General features: G+C 40.7%; 1 protein-coding gene across 5 annotated transcripts in view; it reads right to left on the bottom strand.

Moving 5' to 3' along the window:
• Positions 1-19845, bottom strand: part of LOC128021147 (autism susceptibility gene 2 protein homolog) — a 297071-nt gene that overhangs the window by 27960 nt on the left and 249266 nt on the right. For all 5 annotated transcript variants that reach the window (XM_052608138.1, XM_052608140.1, XM_052608141.1 and 2 more), the window contains one exon: positions 9489-9537. In XM_052608138.1, the coding sequence (XP_052464098.1) occupies positions 9489-9537 (49 nt within the window). The remainder of the gene's footprint in view (positions 1-9488; positions 9538-19845) is intronic.

The raw sequence follows: 19845 nt of genomic DNA, 5'->3' as shown, positions 1-19845 counted from the left end.
GGAGTCTCTCAACACACTCTTCAGTACGACAGAGGTTGGGGGAGTCATTGGGAAACCCAGGACCCCCCTCAGACCCTGCAAAAACTTAGGTTGGGTTACTATCAGAACAAAGACGGCTCTATGCAGGGCGGCACTCTCAGAGGAAGCCGTGGTTCAGACAACACACATTGATACACACATACTTGTTAAGGGATGTAAGAATCATATATCATGTCTGAGGTGGAGGGAAAGTAGAGTCTCCCGTGTGTGTGAGATTCTCTCGAGTGCATGTTGGTAGGTACTAGTGGTCAGAGTTCAATGCATTTGCGTGTGTGTTTTTGTTGTACCTAATCTAAACAGCAGCCCTCAGCAGGCCGGGTTGTTTGCTTTTTTAGTGTCCCTTAAGCCCAAGCACTGAGGCCCAGACTGAAATGCCTGGTTTAGGATGTCACTGTTTGAATAAAACTTGACACACGGGATAAAGAGCATCTTCTCAGAGCAATGTAATCTGGAACAGATGGTGAAAATCCTGCAATGGGACAGCTCTTCATAGAGCTTATGAAACCGTGGTCCGGATGTGCAATCTTTATGGAACCAATGGTGATAAAATGGGACATTTCACACTTCATTAGTGCTTATTTATATGAAAGCACACACTGGATTTTCCCTTCAGCAAAGAATTTTCTGGAGCAACCAAAAGCGGGCCTATATTGAGCAAGGCCTCCAGGCAACCAGATTTTGCTCTGTTCTGTAGGCCTACTGCATATTGCCATACATTTTGGAAATGGTGAAAAAAACTAAAGCTTGACCTTCAACCTAAGGGACCTCTGACACTGAGGCCAGAGGTGTCGACGTATCAAAGTTTAAAATGGTCAGGAGAGTGTGTTGCAGTATTTGTGCTTTCTTGATCCCATGATTATGCACCTCTATGTCTCTCTTCAGCTGAGTACTGGCCATCCAGAGGCCTAAATTACTGCTTCTCTGAGGTTCTGGGTTGAAATATACAGGTGCTTCTCAATAAATTAGAATGTTGTGAAAAAGTTAATTTATTTCAGTTTTCCAACTAAAATTGTGAAACTCTGGTATTAAAAAAATTCACACACATACTGAAGTAGTTTAAGTCTTTGGTTCTTTTAATTGTGATGATTTGGCTCACATTTAACCAAAACCCACTAATTCACTATCTCAACAAATTAGAATATGGTGACATGCCAATCAACTAATCAATTCAAAACACCTGCAAAGGTTTCCTGGGCCTTCAAAATGGTCTCTCAGTTTGGTTCACTACACAATCATGGGGAAGACTGCTGATCTGACAGTTGTCCAGAAGACAATCATTGACACCCTTCACAAGGAGCCACAAACATTCATTGCCAAAGAAGCTTGCTGTTCACAGAGTGCTGTATCTGAGCATGTTAACGGAAAGTTGAGTGGAAGGAAAAAGTGTGAAAAAAAAGATGCACAACCAACCGAGAGAACCATAGCCTTGAGGTTTGACAAGCAAAGTTGATTCAAGAATTTGAGTGAACTTCACAAGGAATGGACTGAGGCTGGAGTTAAGGCATCAAGAGCCACAACTCACAAACATGTCAAGCAATTTGGATACAATTGTCTTATTCCCCTTGTTAAGCCACTCCTGTGGTGTCTTACATGGGCTAAGGAGAAGAAGAACTGGACTGTTGCACAGTGGTCCAAAGTCCTCTTTTCAGATGAGGGCAAGTTTTGTATTTCACTTGGAAACCAAAGTCATAGAGTCTGGAGAAGCTCATAGTCTAATTTGCTTGAAGTCCAGTGTTAAGTTTCCACAGTCTGTGATAATTTGGGGTGCAATGTCATCTGCTGGTGTTTTTTGGAAACCAAAGTCACTGCACCCATTTACCAAGAAATTTTGGAGCACTTCATACTTCTTTCTGCTGACCAGCTTTTTGTAGATACTGATTTCATTTTCCAGTAGGATTTGGCACCTCCCCACAGTGCCAAAAGCACCAAAAGTTGGTTGAATGACCATGGTGTTGATGTGATTGACTGGCCAGCAAACTCACCAGACCTGAACCCCAGAGAGAATCTATAGGTTATTGACAAGAGGAAAATGAGAAACAAGAGACCAATCAATGCAGATGAGCTGAAGACCACTGTCAAAGAAACCTGGGCTTCCATACCACCTCAGCAGTGCCACAAACTGATCACCTCCATACCACACCGAATTGAGGCAGTAATTAAAGCAAAAGGAGCACCCAACCAAATATTGAGTACATGTACAGTAAATAAACATACTTACCAGAAGAAATGAAGTATTATGAAGTTTTCTAATTTCTTGCGATAGTGAATTGGTGGGTTTTTGTTAAATGTGAGGCAAAATCATCACAATGAAAATAACCAAACACTTAGTCTACTTCAGTCTGTGTGCTTTGAAATTATTGAATACACGAGTTTCACAATTTGAGTTGTATTAACTTTTTCACAACATTCATTCATTCATTCATTGAGAAGCACCTGTACTTAAGCACAGACACAGTTGGTTGAGATCTCTACACACTAATCCCTCTGTTACCACAGCGACCTCAAACTGCCATAAATGCATAATTGGACAAAAAAAATTGACCCATTGAAAATTTAATTTTTGACCCAAAAAAAAGACCTGGGAAAAGATGAAAAAGGGAAGCTGAATGGAAAGAAAGATGGGAGAAGAAATCAAATAAATGCGCATCTTTTCTAAACAGAGGAAACAGGAGCTATAGGTGATGTCATCACATCTGTAAGGCAGGGTTTCAACCACAGGGAACCTTTTCACTTCTGCTTTCAGTTTCTGTCACTCATTCATGTCAGTCAACCATGGTAAGACCACCAGATATTTTACATACACATACTTTTCAGATTAAGAACAGACAAAGGAAACATACAGGTCCAGTTCAAATTCCCAATGCATTGTGAAATTTGTTCTGAACAGCTTGTAAATACACACAAACACACTAACGTTCAAAATTTTGATGTCAGATCACCAGTACTGCATTTATTTGATCAAAGATACAGTAATAATAGCAATACTGCAAAATGTCAATTTAAAACAAGTTTTCCGAATATATTTTGAAAGGCATTTTATTCCTGATTACTTTTATTCCAGTGATCGCAAAACTGAATCAATAAATATTTCTTATTGTTAACGTTGAAAACACTTGTGTTGCTTAATGTTTGTGTTAATTTCTATAAAATAAACTTTTATCTTTCTGACCTTAAACTTTTAAATGGTAGTATATAATAAAAAAAGATCTCAGAGTGGCTTTTATGTTAACATACTCTATCATTGAACAGCATAACAACACTTTGAGGTCTTTTTGAGACTGTCTCTTACACTGTATGCTCTTCAACATGGCTAAACTCACCATGCCATCTGAGCCATTTCAACAAGGTCTCTTGTCTCCCTGGCCTCTCTTTCTTCCACTCTCTCGGCACCCTCCACTAGTCACCAAGATGGATAAATTTACTTTAGTCCTTCAACCTCCGGGGTTTGGGAACAACCTTGTAATAACCTCTTTGAGAGAGAGGGACAGATGGAAAGAGTGTTTGAGTGCAGTTTGGGGCTGTGTTATGACTACAGACAGGAAAGACAGAGATAATGTATAGCGTTAAACGAATGTCTGACTTCCAATTCCTCACCAGTTCCATGGCATCTCCACCTCTTATCCCAGTACCATTAGTGTGTGGCTCTAGTTAAAGCTGTATTTTAAAACACAATCTTTTTCCCCGTGCCAGGAAAACCACTTATAGAAAGCCTACAGGAAAAGCAATAATCATATGGTTATACAAAAAAGCTTAATCATATGTGAGGACACCAACATACACACACATGAACATGCATGCATCACTGGGCAGACTGTGAGAGTGGGTGGCGCTACTGTTTGCTGGTCTTGGGGAGTAAATCAGGATGTTGCCCATGGTGTGTTAACCGCTGTGGGTTTGTGTGTCAGGGGATGAGACATCACTACAGACTGTGAACTGCAGCCAAACTCTCACCACACACACTCACAAAGAGCCAGAAATTACAGATTGTCACTACAAACTATAAAGACATGACCACAGATATACGCCAGGTAAAGATGCTTATAGTTCAGTATGAGGAATGCTAGCTGAGCTGACTGAGAACAAATAATCAGTTACCTCACCTGCCCAAAAACAGACAGACTTTTTGGGAAAAAAGAAAGAAAGAAAAAAGAAAGAAAACAGGAAGCTTTGACCTCATCAATCAATCATTCCAATCGGTTACTCAACATAAAACAAAAACACATAAATAAACAACCTGAGAGATTGCATATATTATTGACTAAGGGGAAGTCGTGGCCTAGTGGTTAGGGAGTTTGACTCCTTACCCTAAGGTTGTGGGTTCAAGTCTCAGGCCGGCAATACTATATAAATAAAAGGCCATGACCCTTGAGCAAGGCACCGAATCCCCAACTGCTCATACTCGCGAATACTGAGTATTGGTCACCATACTTGGCTGTATGTCACGTCACGTCACTGACCAAAGATGAAATGTTAAAGTAATAAGCAATGATAATGGCTTTTACTAGACTAGCAGTGCAAACAGATCTGTCGATTATCATACTTTTGTTTGTTACACTGTGAAAAGACGCACATTTGTTAGCGTAATTTCATGCTGTTGCCAAGCAACGAAATGACCCAAGATCATTAAATCACTTTCCAAATTAATAAAAAATGGATCATACCCTGTTTATTGCCCTGTTTACAAATGGCTTCAAATGTGCCTCATCCAATTAGATTTTAGAGCTACAAACATCTGTTTTATCCACCTTATTTTCACTGTAAGAGAAGACAAGACATTTTTAACTTCAATATGCAAGACTTCCTGTGTCGCTACCAATTATTTTCAATGACTAAAACAATCCATTATGATGCTCGATGTTGCAAACTGGTGTTTGCAATCAAGTTATTTTTATCTATTATCGTAAACAAACACTGGTTTGTAGTGCAAATAGTTTTACAGTGTACTGCACGTTGTCATTCTTTTAGTTATTTACATAGTTATTTGCAAAATAAGGTGTATCCTATAGCATGCATGAAATGCAAAAATAAAAAAATAAGAAGCCTTTCAAGCCAGTGTCAAGCACACAGAATCTTGTATGCAAGCATTCATGCGAACACACACATACACTCCTGAAGCTTCAGACATTTGTGAGACTACAGCACTCTGCGAGTGCTCCGCTATCTCAAGAGCTCTTAAAATCCATCCATCCAGCTCTTAACAACTCTCATCTGCCTCAAACTTCATCTTTCTGCCTCTCCTATCCTTCTCTTCATCCTCTCTCCTCTTCTTTTTCAATCTCTAGACAATGTCATCGTCAGTGAAATTATACCTTCCACACAGGGCCTCACCCGAGTCCTGCTCTTCAGATGAGCGCTCTGCTGCTAACATGTTTGCGTGTGCTGTCAACTGAGTCTGAGCTGTACATATTGTATTTATTCATTCAATATCATGCAAGACAGTTCATCAGCTTCTGTGATTTTTATATATAAGCAACCAAGCTATGTACTAAACATACATAAATATTTCATTAGGCATTAGATGTTCACCACAGCAGACACTGTGTGACTGGCGGCAGTAACTAGATTTTATTCAATGCATGCCCAGACATAAATAAAACACAGCACTCACAAAACGGCTACCTTCTGTTTTATGAATGATGCTAGAAACTAAAACAAATTCTGTTACTGGGAATTACTGCCAAACAAATAAAAAACAATCTGTTTAGTGGTCCGGGTGCTCCTAAGTGGGACACTGACAGCATACTGAGAGAGAGACAGAGAGAGAGAATGAGGTATCTGGAGTCAAGTCTGTAGTAATAGCTTTGTCTTATTGTCCAAGTCCAAAAGTGGCCATCACAATGTCAGACTCAATTTATACTCTGCAACAAACAAGATATCAGACATTTAAAGTGTAAAAGCATTTAATTCATGAAGAACATTTTGTTCAAAACCATATTGGACTGGACAGCCCTTCAAGCATATCTCAAAGAAAATTTCTGAAGATATTTTTGTCAAGATAACTTAGCACATATATCTCAAGTTCATAACAACACCAAACTGGAAGCCCATTGAAGCCAAATATTTGTCTTTTTTTTGTCATTTTCTCAAGATCCTGAGATAACGACAGAAAAATAACTGAATGCTGTGTGTTTGCAAACAGTTTGGTCTCACCTTGAACATGTTGGAAGGGACAACATAATTACAAAACACATCTTATTAACAAACAAATACAAAGATTGAGTCAAATGCTACAGAGTCTCAGAATCACAGATAAAACAGTTAGATATCTCACTAGTTGAGTCGTCACAGTTCCTGTTGTTCTCACACTTACTTGCTCTGAAATCGAGCAAAAGGCTTCCTAGATGCACAAGATGCAGGAGATGAATACACTAATTGAAGCAGGCTGGTTGGCAGCCACCTGCAGGCTGTGTGAGAGACAGTAATTAAGTCGAACATTTAATGATTCTGCTTAATAGGAGTGAGAGACAGCACAACGAGGAGAGAAAAAAGAAAACAAGCAACAATTACACAAAACATCAGGAGGGAGACAAAGAGAGAAGAAAATAGAAGAGGCGAGGAGAGGGTCTTAAGGCCTTTCCACACTGAGCGGGAAAAAGCGAAAAGAATATCGGACGCAATGACATGCTGGGATAAAACAACAGATTTCTATGGATGCTTTCACATAGACCATGAACATTCAGGCACAGAAAATGCAAATGTTTTTTTTCGAACCAGTCCGACAAATCTTTTCAGTTTTGCAAAGCGAAAAAACAGGCCATCCAAAAACATTTTAGCTAGAATCACGTGATCAGAGCAGCTGCTGTTGCACGAAAAGGCAAGAGTGATGGCACTGATTCGAAAACCAGTGTAGACAAACATTGAAGAAGAGTGTCCCGGATAAGAGAGAGTAAAGACACACATTTCAATGGAGATGGAAAGCTCTACCTGTTTGACCATAATCAAGTTTAGATTTTACCATCCATAGAACAAGATTAAATATCTAAAAGGCCTGTGACCTAGAGGTTAGCACTCTTTTGAGTCTTGAATAGACTGACAATGACTAATTTCTTGATCTTTTTTCCTACTAAAATAAAAAATTAAATAAAAGTTTAGTATTTAAATTAGGCCAGGTCACTTTTATTTATATAGTGCTTTATACAATAGAATTTGAATCAAAGCAGCTTTACAGTGTCTAACAAAAAAATAGGTCGTCATATGCTGGAGGACAATAACAAGCAGTCCATTTTTCAGTTATGGTCAGTTCATTGATGATTCAGTGAGGTCATCATCCAGTACAGATCTCTTCCAATAGTTTCTGTGTAATCAAGTCAACAATACTGCCAGAAATTAAGCATATCAAAGGCGACAATAACAAGGAACCAAAAATCCATCAGTGACAGAAATGGAGAGGGACAGTTATCTTTGTCTTTTTAACAAATTATGAGACAAAATTGACAGTGACATCTTGTTTATCCATTCTTCTCTTCCCTCTCCACCTCTCAAAACAACCTACAGCCCAATAAATGATCTAAGATCTGTTTTCTTCTGCTCTTTTGGAGTTTGATCTATATTTTCCCCTCAGAGGTGCCTCTTCCATCTCATCACGCTGTTGAATGTGAGGCATTTTTTGATTGTCAACCATCTGAGTGTGGAAAACATGCAAGCCTCTCGTTCTAGGCTCCAGGCAAATATTGACATCTTTTCTGTTGCCCGTCTCTCAGCTCTTCAGTTCTACGTTCTCTTTCTTCTTTTGTTCTTAAGGGTTAAGAATCTGAGCGACTGGTAATCCTCTGTAACAGAGAGCAGTGTCCTGTATACACCCGCTGTCTTTCATCTTCCTAAAATCCTCCAATAAAAATACCACAGCGCCTAAGTTCATTTGCACCTGTGTTTTGGAGGACGATACTCTTTTCTCCATCTCTTTTGCCAGTGGAAAGATTAGCATATGGCAAATCGAGAAGGGGACAAGGGGAATGTGAAGGAGAGAAGGAAAAGACAGAGAGAGAAGACACACATTTAAATGGAAATAGAGTCTGAAGGGAGATGAAGTGGCCTGGCAGTCAGTGAGAAGAGAAAGCATATTTGTGTACTGTTTCCCAAGTGCCAGCTTTTCAGAAGCAGAGGAGGCGGGCATGTGTTAGTTTAAGGTGCACAAAGGGAGTTTTAATCCTTTCTGAGGGGTCGTGATGGCCACGGTGAGATGTCTCCAGGAGGGAAAGCCTTTCCAAAAAAGTCCCTCTGAACCTAACAAATCAAACCTCTAAAGGCCTTCGAAGAGCAGAATGTGGGAAATGTGTTTGGGGTCCCGAGGGAGTGAAGCAAGGGGGAAAAGGAGGAACAAGGGGCTTGTCGGCATCAATCAGTCCCTCTCTCTCACCTCCTCCCTGGGGTCAGATGTCTTTCCAGCCTCCTTCACCCCTCCCCACCCCACCCATCATGCTCTCCACCCTGGTAACGCACCATTACAGAAGAATGTGGATTCACAAGGCTGGGCTCCATTATGTTGGCCTGCCCAGGGTTTGTAAAATGGGGGAGCTCAAATTGCAAAGGCTTTAAAAGCAACTCAACTGTCTCCCTGGATCCTTTGACTCACGCGTTCTTACTGCAGACTCCACATGAACCAACTTCCTATGTGTATGGTGGGACGTTTACATGCACACAAAGAACAGACGGCGAGGGCATCGCAACTCCTCACTGTACAAACTCAAAGCGTGCTTTTAAAATAGACACGGCAAACAATATCACACACGCAGAGTATCAAACCAGCAGGGCAGAATAGCATCTTCCACTACCGTCTGTGCCGCAGATCCACCACCTTTATTTAGCATTTCACAACTAATCAATTTCCATAACAGAAGCCAGACGCCGCTGCACATGGGACCCAGTGTGTGGCGTTTACACATGCTGCGCGCCTGAAATGGATTTTCTCATTCATCACTCAGCAGCACATTGGGATCTGTTTAACAGAGTGGCTCAGATGGATTTCTCCCAGCCCATACGCTGTGAGTAAGCAAGGATACAACACACTGTGCCTGTCAATGGAATCGTAGTCAGCCTTGAGGAAATGCATTATTTCCCATGCCACCCCGGAAAGCAAAACACATTAGACGTAATCTGAATGCAATATTGGTAAATAAGGTTGTCTAGAATAATATGACGGATTCTAGTTTATGACTTGTGGGGCATCGAAGACTGCATGCTTCACTGTTATATATATATGATACCTACAATATATAACAGTATTTATATAGACTAGGATTATCCTCACAAATGGCGATAATGATATTAATTTTTAGATCATAACACTATGATTACAGCTTTAACATTTTATTTTACAGAAAACAAAAACCATAACAATTTAGAGTATGTGCCTCTATATGAACAGAAAATCTGTCAACAACTAGACAACTGTGATTTACACGAGCAATAAGCACATGAGCAGAATGGAATGAAGAAAGTCCACCACATACCTTTAAATGCAGCTGTGCTGAATAATTTCTCTGAGCCGGCATCGGAGCCCTGAGAGAGAGCGAGAAAGACAGAGTCAGTACATCTGCTTCAGATCTAAGCAGGTGGGCTTCATCATCAAAGGTAGCGCAGCATTAATGAGCGCAAAAATAAAGTCACTTTCCAAGGCGGCCACTGGATGGCACTGTGGCTCCATGAGCAAAACGACGCGCTGCACTTGAGACCGGGTTGAACGCATTAACATTGCTGTTATTGTGCAAACATCCAGCGTTGCAATTTGCACAGCATTTAGGTAATGAAAGCTCATTTAAGTGACAATGTGGTGTCAAAGGGACATCGGCTAATTCAATTGACTTAACAGCAACAAAGATAGAACCATTACAGTCCATCCATTAGCGTCTAACCTGACTCTCATTCTTGAGGAAAATAATGCACAAACAGAACAGCTTTTGAGTGAATGTAAACTTGCAATGGGACATTTTTACGTCTTTCTGTGGATACCTTACTAAGAATATATTCTCAGAAAAACAGCTCATTGGAAAGCAATTATTCTGACAGGTTTGGCAACACTATATCCATATCCTGCTCGAGGCAAAAACGACACTGACAAGTCTAAAATTAGCACATATATAAAACGTTAAGGCCATTTTCACAGCTGAAAGCTGAATAATAATTGTTATAATAATGTGATATGCGTTCATTAACATGACGTCAAGATAAATAGTTTCCACACGACAACGCGTTCGCGCGACTGCTTTATTTAAACCACAAGCGAAAAACATCTGGCAACATTCACTGCAGATGTCAACTACAATGATCCACAACCAAAGACAAGAAAACAGCGCTCCAAATCCTCCAGCCATCGAGTAATCCACTGAAACGGCTTTTAATAATTCCCCTAAAACGTCGAATGACATTGAGGTCGTCGAGATATGAACTAAAAGAAAATCCATTTTTGAAAGATATGAAGGTGAGGTGTACCTTCTGATGTGGTGAGGTTGGCACGGAGGAAAATAAACCAAGAAATCACTTTAAGGTTTAGTAATAAATACGCCGTTTCACATTCTGCTTGTCAAACAATTTAATCCACAAACAGGCGGCGAATTCCTCTCGTTCGCTCAGAGTGAATGACAGCCATGCAAAAATAAGAAGCCTTTCCCAGGGAAGAAGAGGAAGAAGAAAAACATCCAGAGCTCAAAGCGAGAGAGGCTCTCAGACAAAGGCAGCCATGTGCCTGGTACCCAAGAGCGCAGAGATGTGGAGAAATCCTTCAGTTCGTCCTCTTCCCGCAAATTGGCCGTTTGAAATCCTCGCCAACCGTCGCAGACTTCTGCGCTTTTGTGTAAGAGGCGCGCTCAGTGACAAACAATCCGCGCGTTCCTGTCTCCCGTGCGCTCGTGCAGAGCAAGAAAATCCAACAAAGCGTACAGTATTTCCCTCCTATAGACAGAATGGGTGGAGTAAAGCCGCAGTAAAACCCCGACGCCGCTTCTTTTCCTCGAAATCGTCGCTGTTTTCAAGCTCGGTTCCTGGTTCCTGGTTCCTGGTTCCTGGTTCCTGGCTCCCGTTCCTCGCGCGAGTGCTGCCTGTACCCCCACAAACTCTCTCTCAATCACCTACGGCGCGACCGGTTCCTCCCACTTCCTGATTCTAACCTAACTTCATTCAGCTTCTACCCCCTGCTTGTTTCTGCCTCACACACACGGAACGTGCTTCCTCCGCTCAGCTTCACCGGGCAGACGGTGCGTGTGCGCGTGTACGATGCTCAATGAGCGCTACTGGTGGAGGAGTCCTGAAAGAATGCAAACAGGAGACAGAACGACCAGCAGGAAGAGAGAGAGAGAGAGAGAGAGAGAGAGAGAGAGAGAGAGAGAAGGAGGGAACTGGGATAGTATGATATTCTTTCACTCTCTTGCTGCTAATAAATTTAGGGTGCAGCTACTGTGAAGGTGATGGAGACAGGGGCTCTCTTCATGAGCAACACACACCTCTCTGGTTCTGTCCTTCACAGTATTCCTTCACTGGGGTTAGAATCACCCAGGCTGACCCAGAGCAGCACAGTTTGCTCTGCTGAATAATTATTGTCAATAGTGTAGTGATGTATGAAAACCACTCATGCCGAAGTCACTTTCACACAAAGCATGCTGTTGGTCAACACATGAAAAACTGAACCTGATGCAAAATCTGTGGGGAAATCAAGGAGCCTTTGGGTGAACTGCTTTTGGAAATACTGCAAAAAGTTTGCCAAGCAACGGTAAATGTGACTTCATCTTTTTTTTTTATTTATTACAAGCGGGTGAGAGCTGTGCTGTGTATTGCTGGGACATGGTGATATTTAACACCAGGAAAACATATTTAAGACTAAACTGCTCAACCAAATCTGCAGCGATCATACATGAAGACTGGCCTTAATTGTGTTTCTAAACCAAGGTGTAATATTAACCTCCTTCCTCCAGGGTTTGAGGAAACGCTTGAAGATCTAATTCCACTAACCTCAGCCCATGGACACTCAAACCCAAACAATCCACCAATCTTAAAATAAAGCCGGACATTCCTGGAAAATCTCCTTAATCTGACTGCTTTGGGGTCCCTTGGTTTAACAAACCAGTATTAACCCTCTGCACCACGGGTCAATGGATTAACAAGGCACTTGCATTCTCTTGACCTCTGACCTTGACTGCCCCCAGAAGAGTAAGAGAATGAGTTATCTTATCGCTGAATGTTTATCTTTCCTTCGCTAAGTCTTTCAACCCTTCTCCTTTGAGCCGGGGGGAAAAAGGAACTGGACGCGCATCAACATGAGCCCACACTCAACTTCTAAGATCTGCCTCAACCAAACACCAGACATGAGTTTATCTGTGAATTAAAACCGTTTTTCATATAATCTATAAGAGTATTTTATTATTTTCATATATTACAACTGAACTTTGAATCTCAGAATTGCAAAATAAAAAAAGAAAATATTTAGAATATTATTTAAAATAATTTTTTATTAAAATAGATTATCTCAGGAATTCAATTTAATGAAAATAGCCCCTATATAAAAATGATAATTTAAAATGGCATCTACATACAATATAGAAAACTACTTGTATTAAAAATGTTATACTTCTATTTCTAAGTAAAATATTATTATACTACTATAACATTATTATGCTACTTATTAAGAGTTTACATAAAAGTGTTTTTTTTTTTTCTTCACATTTATTCAGATTCATATAGATGAAATGATCATAAAAAGAAATGAAATCCAGTAAACCATCTTGGTAAGAGAACCCTGAGATAGCGGACAGGCTCTTAACACAAAACAGAGAAGTTGTTGCCATTCAAGGGAGAGGAGGGTGTGGACTTTTAAAATACATTAAAATTTAAAATGCATACTAATATTTGTGTCAAAACAGGCTTTAAGAATCCAGGGACAGGTGAAGTTTATTAGGCCTATGAGATTCTAAGTGTAGGCTGTGGCAGACAGGTTAAGCACTGCTTAGAGAGCCCCCTACTATGGGTCCCAGATCACGTGTTCAGTAGGACCACTATCAAACACCCTTTGAGAGTTTCAAGGAAACAACATTGTTAACTACCCATAAGTAATAGACACTTATATGAGCAATGCGTTCTAATGACCCTTTTAATCGCAATTACAACAGTCTGCATTCCAAATAACAGGACAAAATCGTAAAAGAAAAAATAATAATTCAAGTTTAAAACAGATCGATTTGTGATATAATTATTATTTTTTAACATTTGTACACATTTACTATATAATATATTATGTTTGTCACCCCCCTCCCACCAAAACCGCATAGTATATTTGAATTTGGATGTACTGTAGAATAACCGTGGCAAAACTGGTTTGGCTATAAAAAAAGGTCCCTTTTTCATCTATATTTGATTAAATAGATATGATTACATTATGATTACATATATGGAGCATATCAGGGTTTGATGAGGTGCACCAAAGCAGACTTCGTTCCCGAAATCAGAGCTCGCTCTCCTAAATGTCTATCATCAGATTTGAGCGAAACCTCAAGCCTGTGATTACCGCTCTCTGCTCCACAATCAACGTCCAGATCTCTCAGCGCAGATTATTTTTAATTCAAATGAAAAGCTGACAGACTACAGAAAGCAGGCAGAGAAAGAGAGAGGGAAAAAAAAAAGAAATGGAAGGAAATGCAGCAAGAGAACATGTCATAGAGCTGCCAAGAAACTAATTTAAAGTGGCAGTGGGGTGTGGAAAAGCACTTGGTGAAGCTTGCCAGAAAAGTGGAATAGGAGATCAAACATTAATATCCAGAGTTATGCTATGTGTGCCAGTAATTGCTGTTTGTGCCTGTAAAATTCCACCTATAGACCATAAGCCCGTACTGCTATTGTTTTGTCATATTTTATTCCTTTTCTGGCCTGGATCCTCTGCTTCAAAGTTACCAGAGCCGCATTTTGCCTTTCTCCGTTTATTCCTCCCTCCCATTCACTTCTCTGCTTTCTGTCCCATTCAAAACGCATGGTTTAATTTCACAGGAACTCTGCTAGATTGCAATCACAGGAGATCTGCGCTGTGTTATGGTCGCTCTATGGCTATTACAGAAGCAATCTCTCATTCTCCCTCACTCTCTTTTAAAATATTGCTGTGCATAAGTGTAACCTGAGGGGACTGGATATAATTTGTTAAATAGGGTAGCTCTGACTGGCCCTTGTCTGTAATCTCCTCTCTTGTGTTCTCTCTGTGCTCTTTTCAGCTGGGGCCTTTGAGAGACACTCAAAAGAAAGGTCCAGTTCTAGTGACACTTAAAACTTCACCAGTCAGGAGGGAACATTGACCAGCTCATCTGGGAGGCCTTTGGGATGGTATTAGTGGTGTGTGTGGGAGAGAGTTTTCACGAGACAAAAGAGCTGCGAACATAGATGCAAAGATGGAGCGATCTTGTTTCCTCTGCTCTTTTCCACAAACAGATCCCGTCTGCAATCTGCTATGCGCAGGATTTGCACAGCACTGTTCACAAAAGGAAATAATAGGAATATGTATGTATGTGTTTGCACGTTGAAGCCGAGGCCTTGCAGTTACACACATGCTAAGTAAGCTGTAGCCACTATAGACATTAAAGGGGACCTATTATGCAAAGCTTGGACATAAATGTGCGTTGACAGTGTGTGTACACAACCACCCTATAATGATAAAAATCCACCCGTGGACTCATTTTGTTTTTGAAGATGATGCTCCCTCAACTCTACCGAATTTCGTTTATGTCTGCGTGAATCATTTTCACCAGACTGCTTTGTGAATGAGGGTCAGTACAAAGCAGTTTTTGCACAAAAGTTTCTCCTGAAGGACTGAGCAGTGCCAACTGTTCGTGATTCAGCTACACCTCCAGAAGAAGTAATTATCATATGTTATTTTTCCAAATTGCCTTTCTGAAAGACCTTCTTGGAACTTTGTAAGGCTAATGTTGCTAAAGCTACCATTGTCTGTCTGTTTTAACTGACGCTGACTTCACGTGCTACCAGAATGATCGTGAATAGGAAAGTGGGAGTTAAAATTGCATATGAAAGCAATGTGAAGTCGACCACTGAATTAGTCGAGCTAAGTGGGGCTTATAAAGTTTGTAATGGCATACAATGGCACAATGAGTAATTTTTTATTGCGGCGTGCTCCTGTCTGTGTAATTCATAAAGTGCATTTTTTATGCACAGTACAATCAGATGACTGACTTTTAAACCGAGTGCATTTTCTGTAAAGCTAAAACTTCACATACACACTCTGGGGATGTCAGACTTATTTTACATCTTGTGAAAAGGGGCATAATAGGTCCCTTTTAAGCCCTGACCATTATAGACATGACCTGCCTTTAAAATATTTCTTGTAAATATTTTATGTTATATTATTACCAAACGTTGGATTCAATATTTTTGTCGAACTGTTTTCTTTCAATTAGCCCACATTTGGTTTTTGGAACTGAGTGGTCATAGGCCTCATTGATTCTGAGCTTATGCACCTTACTTTTGAAATGAAAAAAGAAAAACTGTGGCCAATTTTGGCAACAGGTGCAAATGCTCAGACCAATCAGTTTCAAAAGGAGGAATACAAAACCTGTGCTAACTGAAAGAAAACAAGCTGATAAAAAATAAGTTCAATATTTAGTAATAATATAGCATCATGACATTTATAAGCAATATTTTGTAGGCTGGTTATTTTTGACTGGAACCACTACAGGTGCAACAATTGGGAAGTTGTTGGACTCTGTGCGAGCAAAGACATGATGTTTTAGTCCAATGTTACAACGTTCATTTGTGACATGACAGAGAGTAAACAATGGCAACATTTCAACTATCCTACATAATTTGAATTATCTCAATTAGATTTGAATTATCCTGAATTAGCTCAGACTGTGTGTGGGCGATACAACTTTTGAGTCTAGCCTGCAATATTTCCTGACGTGGAAAAAGAGACATAAACTAAATTGATTTACTTGTAGATGTATTACCGTGCATTTATTAAATAGTCAAAGACGTGAACACTTTGAAATGAAACAGTCAACAAACCACGGCGAACCTTGAGAACGTTGAATGGCGCATACACAAAACTCCAGATAATCTTCCATCTCTCGCTCCCTGTTTTCAGGCAGCGGTACAACACTTTTTAGCTGCTGAGACTTATCTGTGTGAGACGCTCAAAGCAGCCTATGACAGCTCCTCTAATCTCCCTCCTCCCCAAACACAGCACGCTGACAGCCGCTCTCTTCCTTCCTCAGATTGCCTACCATACATATATTAATCTGTCGTTCACACAGCACATAACAGCAGGGGGAAGATGTACACATACACAGCCTGCAGTAACACACACAAATATGTGACGTGCAACACAAATTCACACACTGATAATGTGTGTAAACTTTCAACACACTCTTTCACTGATGTTTTAAAAATATACTGACAATTGGACGTGTGATAAAAATGGAGAAGGTTAGGTAACACGTATATGAGGGTGAGACGGGATTGCGAGACATCCATCAGATCCACCGAGACATTAGGAATTTTAAAAGCAGCCTATTCAGACTAAATGATCTACGGCTTCCGCGCTTTGCGATATGAACCTCACATCGTGTATAATTTCACACAGGTCCAGGAAACACATGCACTCAGCTTATTCAGTGGAAAAAAGAGAGGGCAAGTGTGTAACCGAAGTATTATCAGTGTATCTAGATACTATCTCTCTCAGTCAAATGCTGGTTTAGAGCAGGAAAATGGTATACACATTACAATGTTCAACATTATCTCCATCTGGAAGCCCATAATGACACGGGCCAGAGTCGAGCCAGTTGGCTGATAAGCCCCAGTGAAGGTCTAGCCGCTCTCTCGCTCTCTTAAAAACAAACTGCACAGGAAAATTGGTTTATCCCTCCTGTCTCAAATGCTCTGGTTACGCCCTTAATATGTTTCCGTCTGTCGTTCGCTCTACATATTTTCAGTGGGAAGGAAAGGAGAGAAAAGCAGAGGGCCCTTTTGGTCCAAATTACAGGCATGACTGAGAGCACGGGTCACCGTGCCAAGAGTCATTTCAGAGCAGTCAGTCATTCTGTTTGCTGTAGTCTCAACAAAAGAGCCGTAAAAATCAGCAGAAACACCAATACATGCATAAATGCAAAGAAAATAGTGATTAAACATTCAGGATTCATTCATTCAAATAAACCTGTGCCATATGGATATTATTTAGGTAGCTATAGCTTGAAAGTAATAACGCACATGGAAACACACATAAGCGTCTTTATGAGAACATTATATCATAATGTGCACTATGTTAAAAAATCAAATTCTTTCTCAGTAACAGTAAGGTGTAATTTTATGAATATCCCTTATTAATACCTTTGCCTAATAAGGGCTCATTGTGGCTAGTAAAAATTTCAGGAAATTATGCTTCAAGCTGTAAACGATTGCTACAGTTCAATTAGCTACCACTTTGCTGCATGCCAGTTAATTGGTGTGGTATTGTTTTATCAAAGAATCCTGAAAAATGTGTCAGTTTTAACCAGCTGTTTGATCATAAGAAATGTTTCTTAAGAGCCAAATCAGTATACTAGAATGATTTCTGAAGGCTCATGTGACACTGAAGACTGGACTAATCACTGTGGAAAATTCAGCTTTGCAATCACAGGAAACGATAACATTTTAAAACATTAAAATTAGCTTTCTCTTCACCATCTACTTGTCATCCTATGAATCTGTCATTCAGAAACATGACTTTTCGCATCACTTCTTTGCTGAGGACATGCAACTCTACTTCTCATTCCAACCAGATGATCTGACTATAGATGTTTGCATTGCAGCCTGTCTGACAGACATTTATGACTAGATGAAGAACCATCACCTTGAACTCAACCTTGATAAGACAGAACTGCTCGTGGTTTCAGCAAACCCAGTACTTCATCAAAACTTCTCTACACAGCTAGGTTCGTCAACCATAACTCCTAGAACAGCCTGGAACCTTGCAGTTGTGATTGATGATCAGTTAAGCTTTATAGACCATATTGCTTCAATGGCAGGTCCTACAGATTTGCCTCATACAACATTAGGAAGATTAGACCCTTCCTATCAGAGCAGGCCACACAACTCCAGACTGCACTACTGTAATGCTCTTTTGGCAGGCCTTCTGGCATGTACTATCAAGCATCTGTACTGATCCAGAATGCAGCAGCGAGAGTGGTCTTCAATGAGCCGAAGAAAGCCAATAGCTGCTAAGATTAAATTCAAGGTTTGCTACAAGACAATCACTTGTTCTTCACAAATATAGCTAAACTCACTAGTTCAGATATATGCACCCTCCAGAAGTGTGTGTCCCGCAAGTGAACGATGCCTCATGGTGCCATCCCAAAAAGGCACAAAATCTCTCTCACTGACCTTTTCCTGGACTGTTTCTTTAACCATTTTCAAAATGCGTCTAAAGACATCTTTTCCATCAGCACCTGACCAATTAATACTAGCACTTACATATTCTATTTGTTTTTTCTAATGTATAAAAAAAAATGCTATGTGTACTGTGCTAGACTAACAGAGGCTTGTCACAGCACTTGTATACCGTTGCTCTCTTGTTGGTCTGATTGCTTCTATTGTTCTCCTTGTGTAAGTCACTTTGGACAAAAGTGTCTGCTAAATTATTAAATATATATGAAAAATTTTAAGTTGTAATAATTTTCAGAACATAATTTTTTGCAATTTTTTTTTATTGCTTTTGTTCATTAGTAGGCTGAGGTTTGCCTATATTACACCCATTCCTGAATGGGAGAAACAGACGTGCAGGCGCAGGACAGAGAAAGACAGAGAGAGAAAGAAAGAGAAAGCAGAATAAAGGGATTATGCGAGACGTCAGACAGACACAGAGGGAGGGCGTGCGAGACAAAGAAATATCCTGCTGTGACTTTAAGGTGAATCATGGCAGGAAATAGCCGGGAAATGCTGCATCAAAATCTGTCTGACCTGCCACAGATCGCTGGGGCCCAGAGCGCTCTGAATAGAAGCAGACACTAGGCCTCTCAAACACACTGTCAGGACCTCTCTGTCAGTCCCAGCACGCAGGAAGATGACGCCGCCCTCCCTCGGCCCGCCTTGGCAGACTACCTCCAGGCTTCATTGGGCTGAAATGCTACAAAGTGGGCGTCTGATGACCGGCTCTCTGGGGATCAGAGATGGCCTTGAGACTTCAAACGCCAGGAGGCTGACAGGCAACAAGGGAGGTCTCTCTGTCTCTCTCGACCCCACTTCCTCCTCTCCATCTCTCTAACTGCATCTCACCCCACCGACCCTGGAGGGCTTTCTAATTGCATTTCACAGGGAGAGCTGAGCTAAATAAGGTACTTGTTCTCTCTTTAGCTGCCACCCTGCTGGGGGGCAGAAAGACGGTGAGATGGAGAGAAAGATGGAAGGAGGTGTGCTTCCCCCTGTGTGACAGAAAGCTTTAACATGTCAGAAATCTTGTGGGAGAGAAGGACAGAGAGCTTAGATTTCCCTGCAGGTAATAGACGAGCACAGCAGAATGAACGAGAGAAAAGACGGGGGAGACTGAACAAAGAGGGTGTGACGGGAAGAATGGAATTGTCTATAAAGTGCTCTTAACCCTTTAACTGACATGAGTGCTTGCTTGTGTGTGTGTGTGTGTGTGTGTAATGCAACAAGGCGATGAAGATAAAAGTGAAAGCTATGATCTACTTTGAAGCTGTTTTGGCTTTAAATATTTCATGCTCGCCTATGGCCCTTCCCCCCCAAGAGTTACCACCATGTTTGTGGAGACTATGGCCTTTCATTATCTCCCCTTCAAAGTGGGCCAGTGGTGGCAAATCACAGTCTTCACCCGCAATCTACGCTAGCCTTATC

The sequence above is a fragment of the Carassius gibelio genome, chromosome A10 (genome assembly GCF_023724105.1).
Source record: "Carassius gibelio isolate Cgi1373 ecotype wild population from Czech Republic chromosome A10, carGib1.2-hapl.c, whole genome shotgun sequence".
Classification (NCBI taxonomy): Eukaryota; Metazoa; Chordata; class Actinopteri; order Cypriniformes; family Cyprinidae; genus Carassius; species Carassius gibelio.
This window is presented reverse-complemented; position numbering and strand designations above follow the sequence as displayed.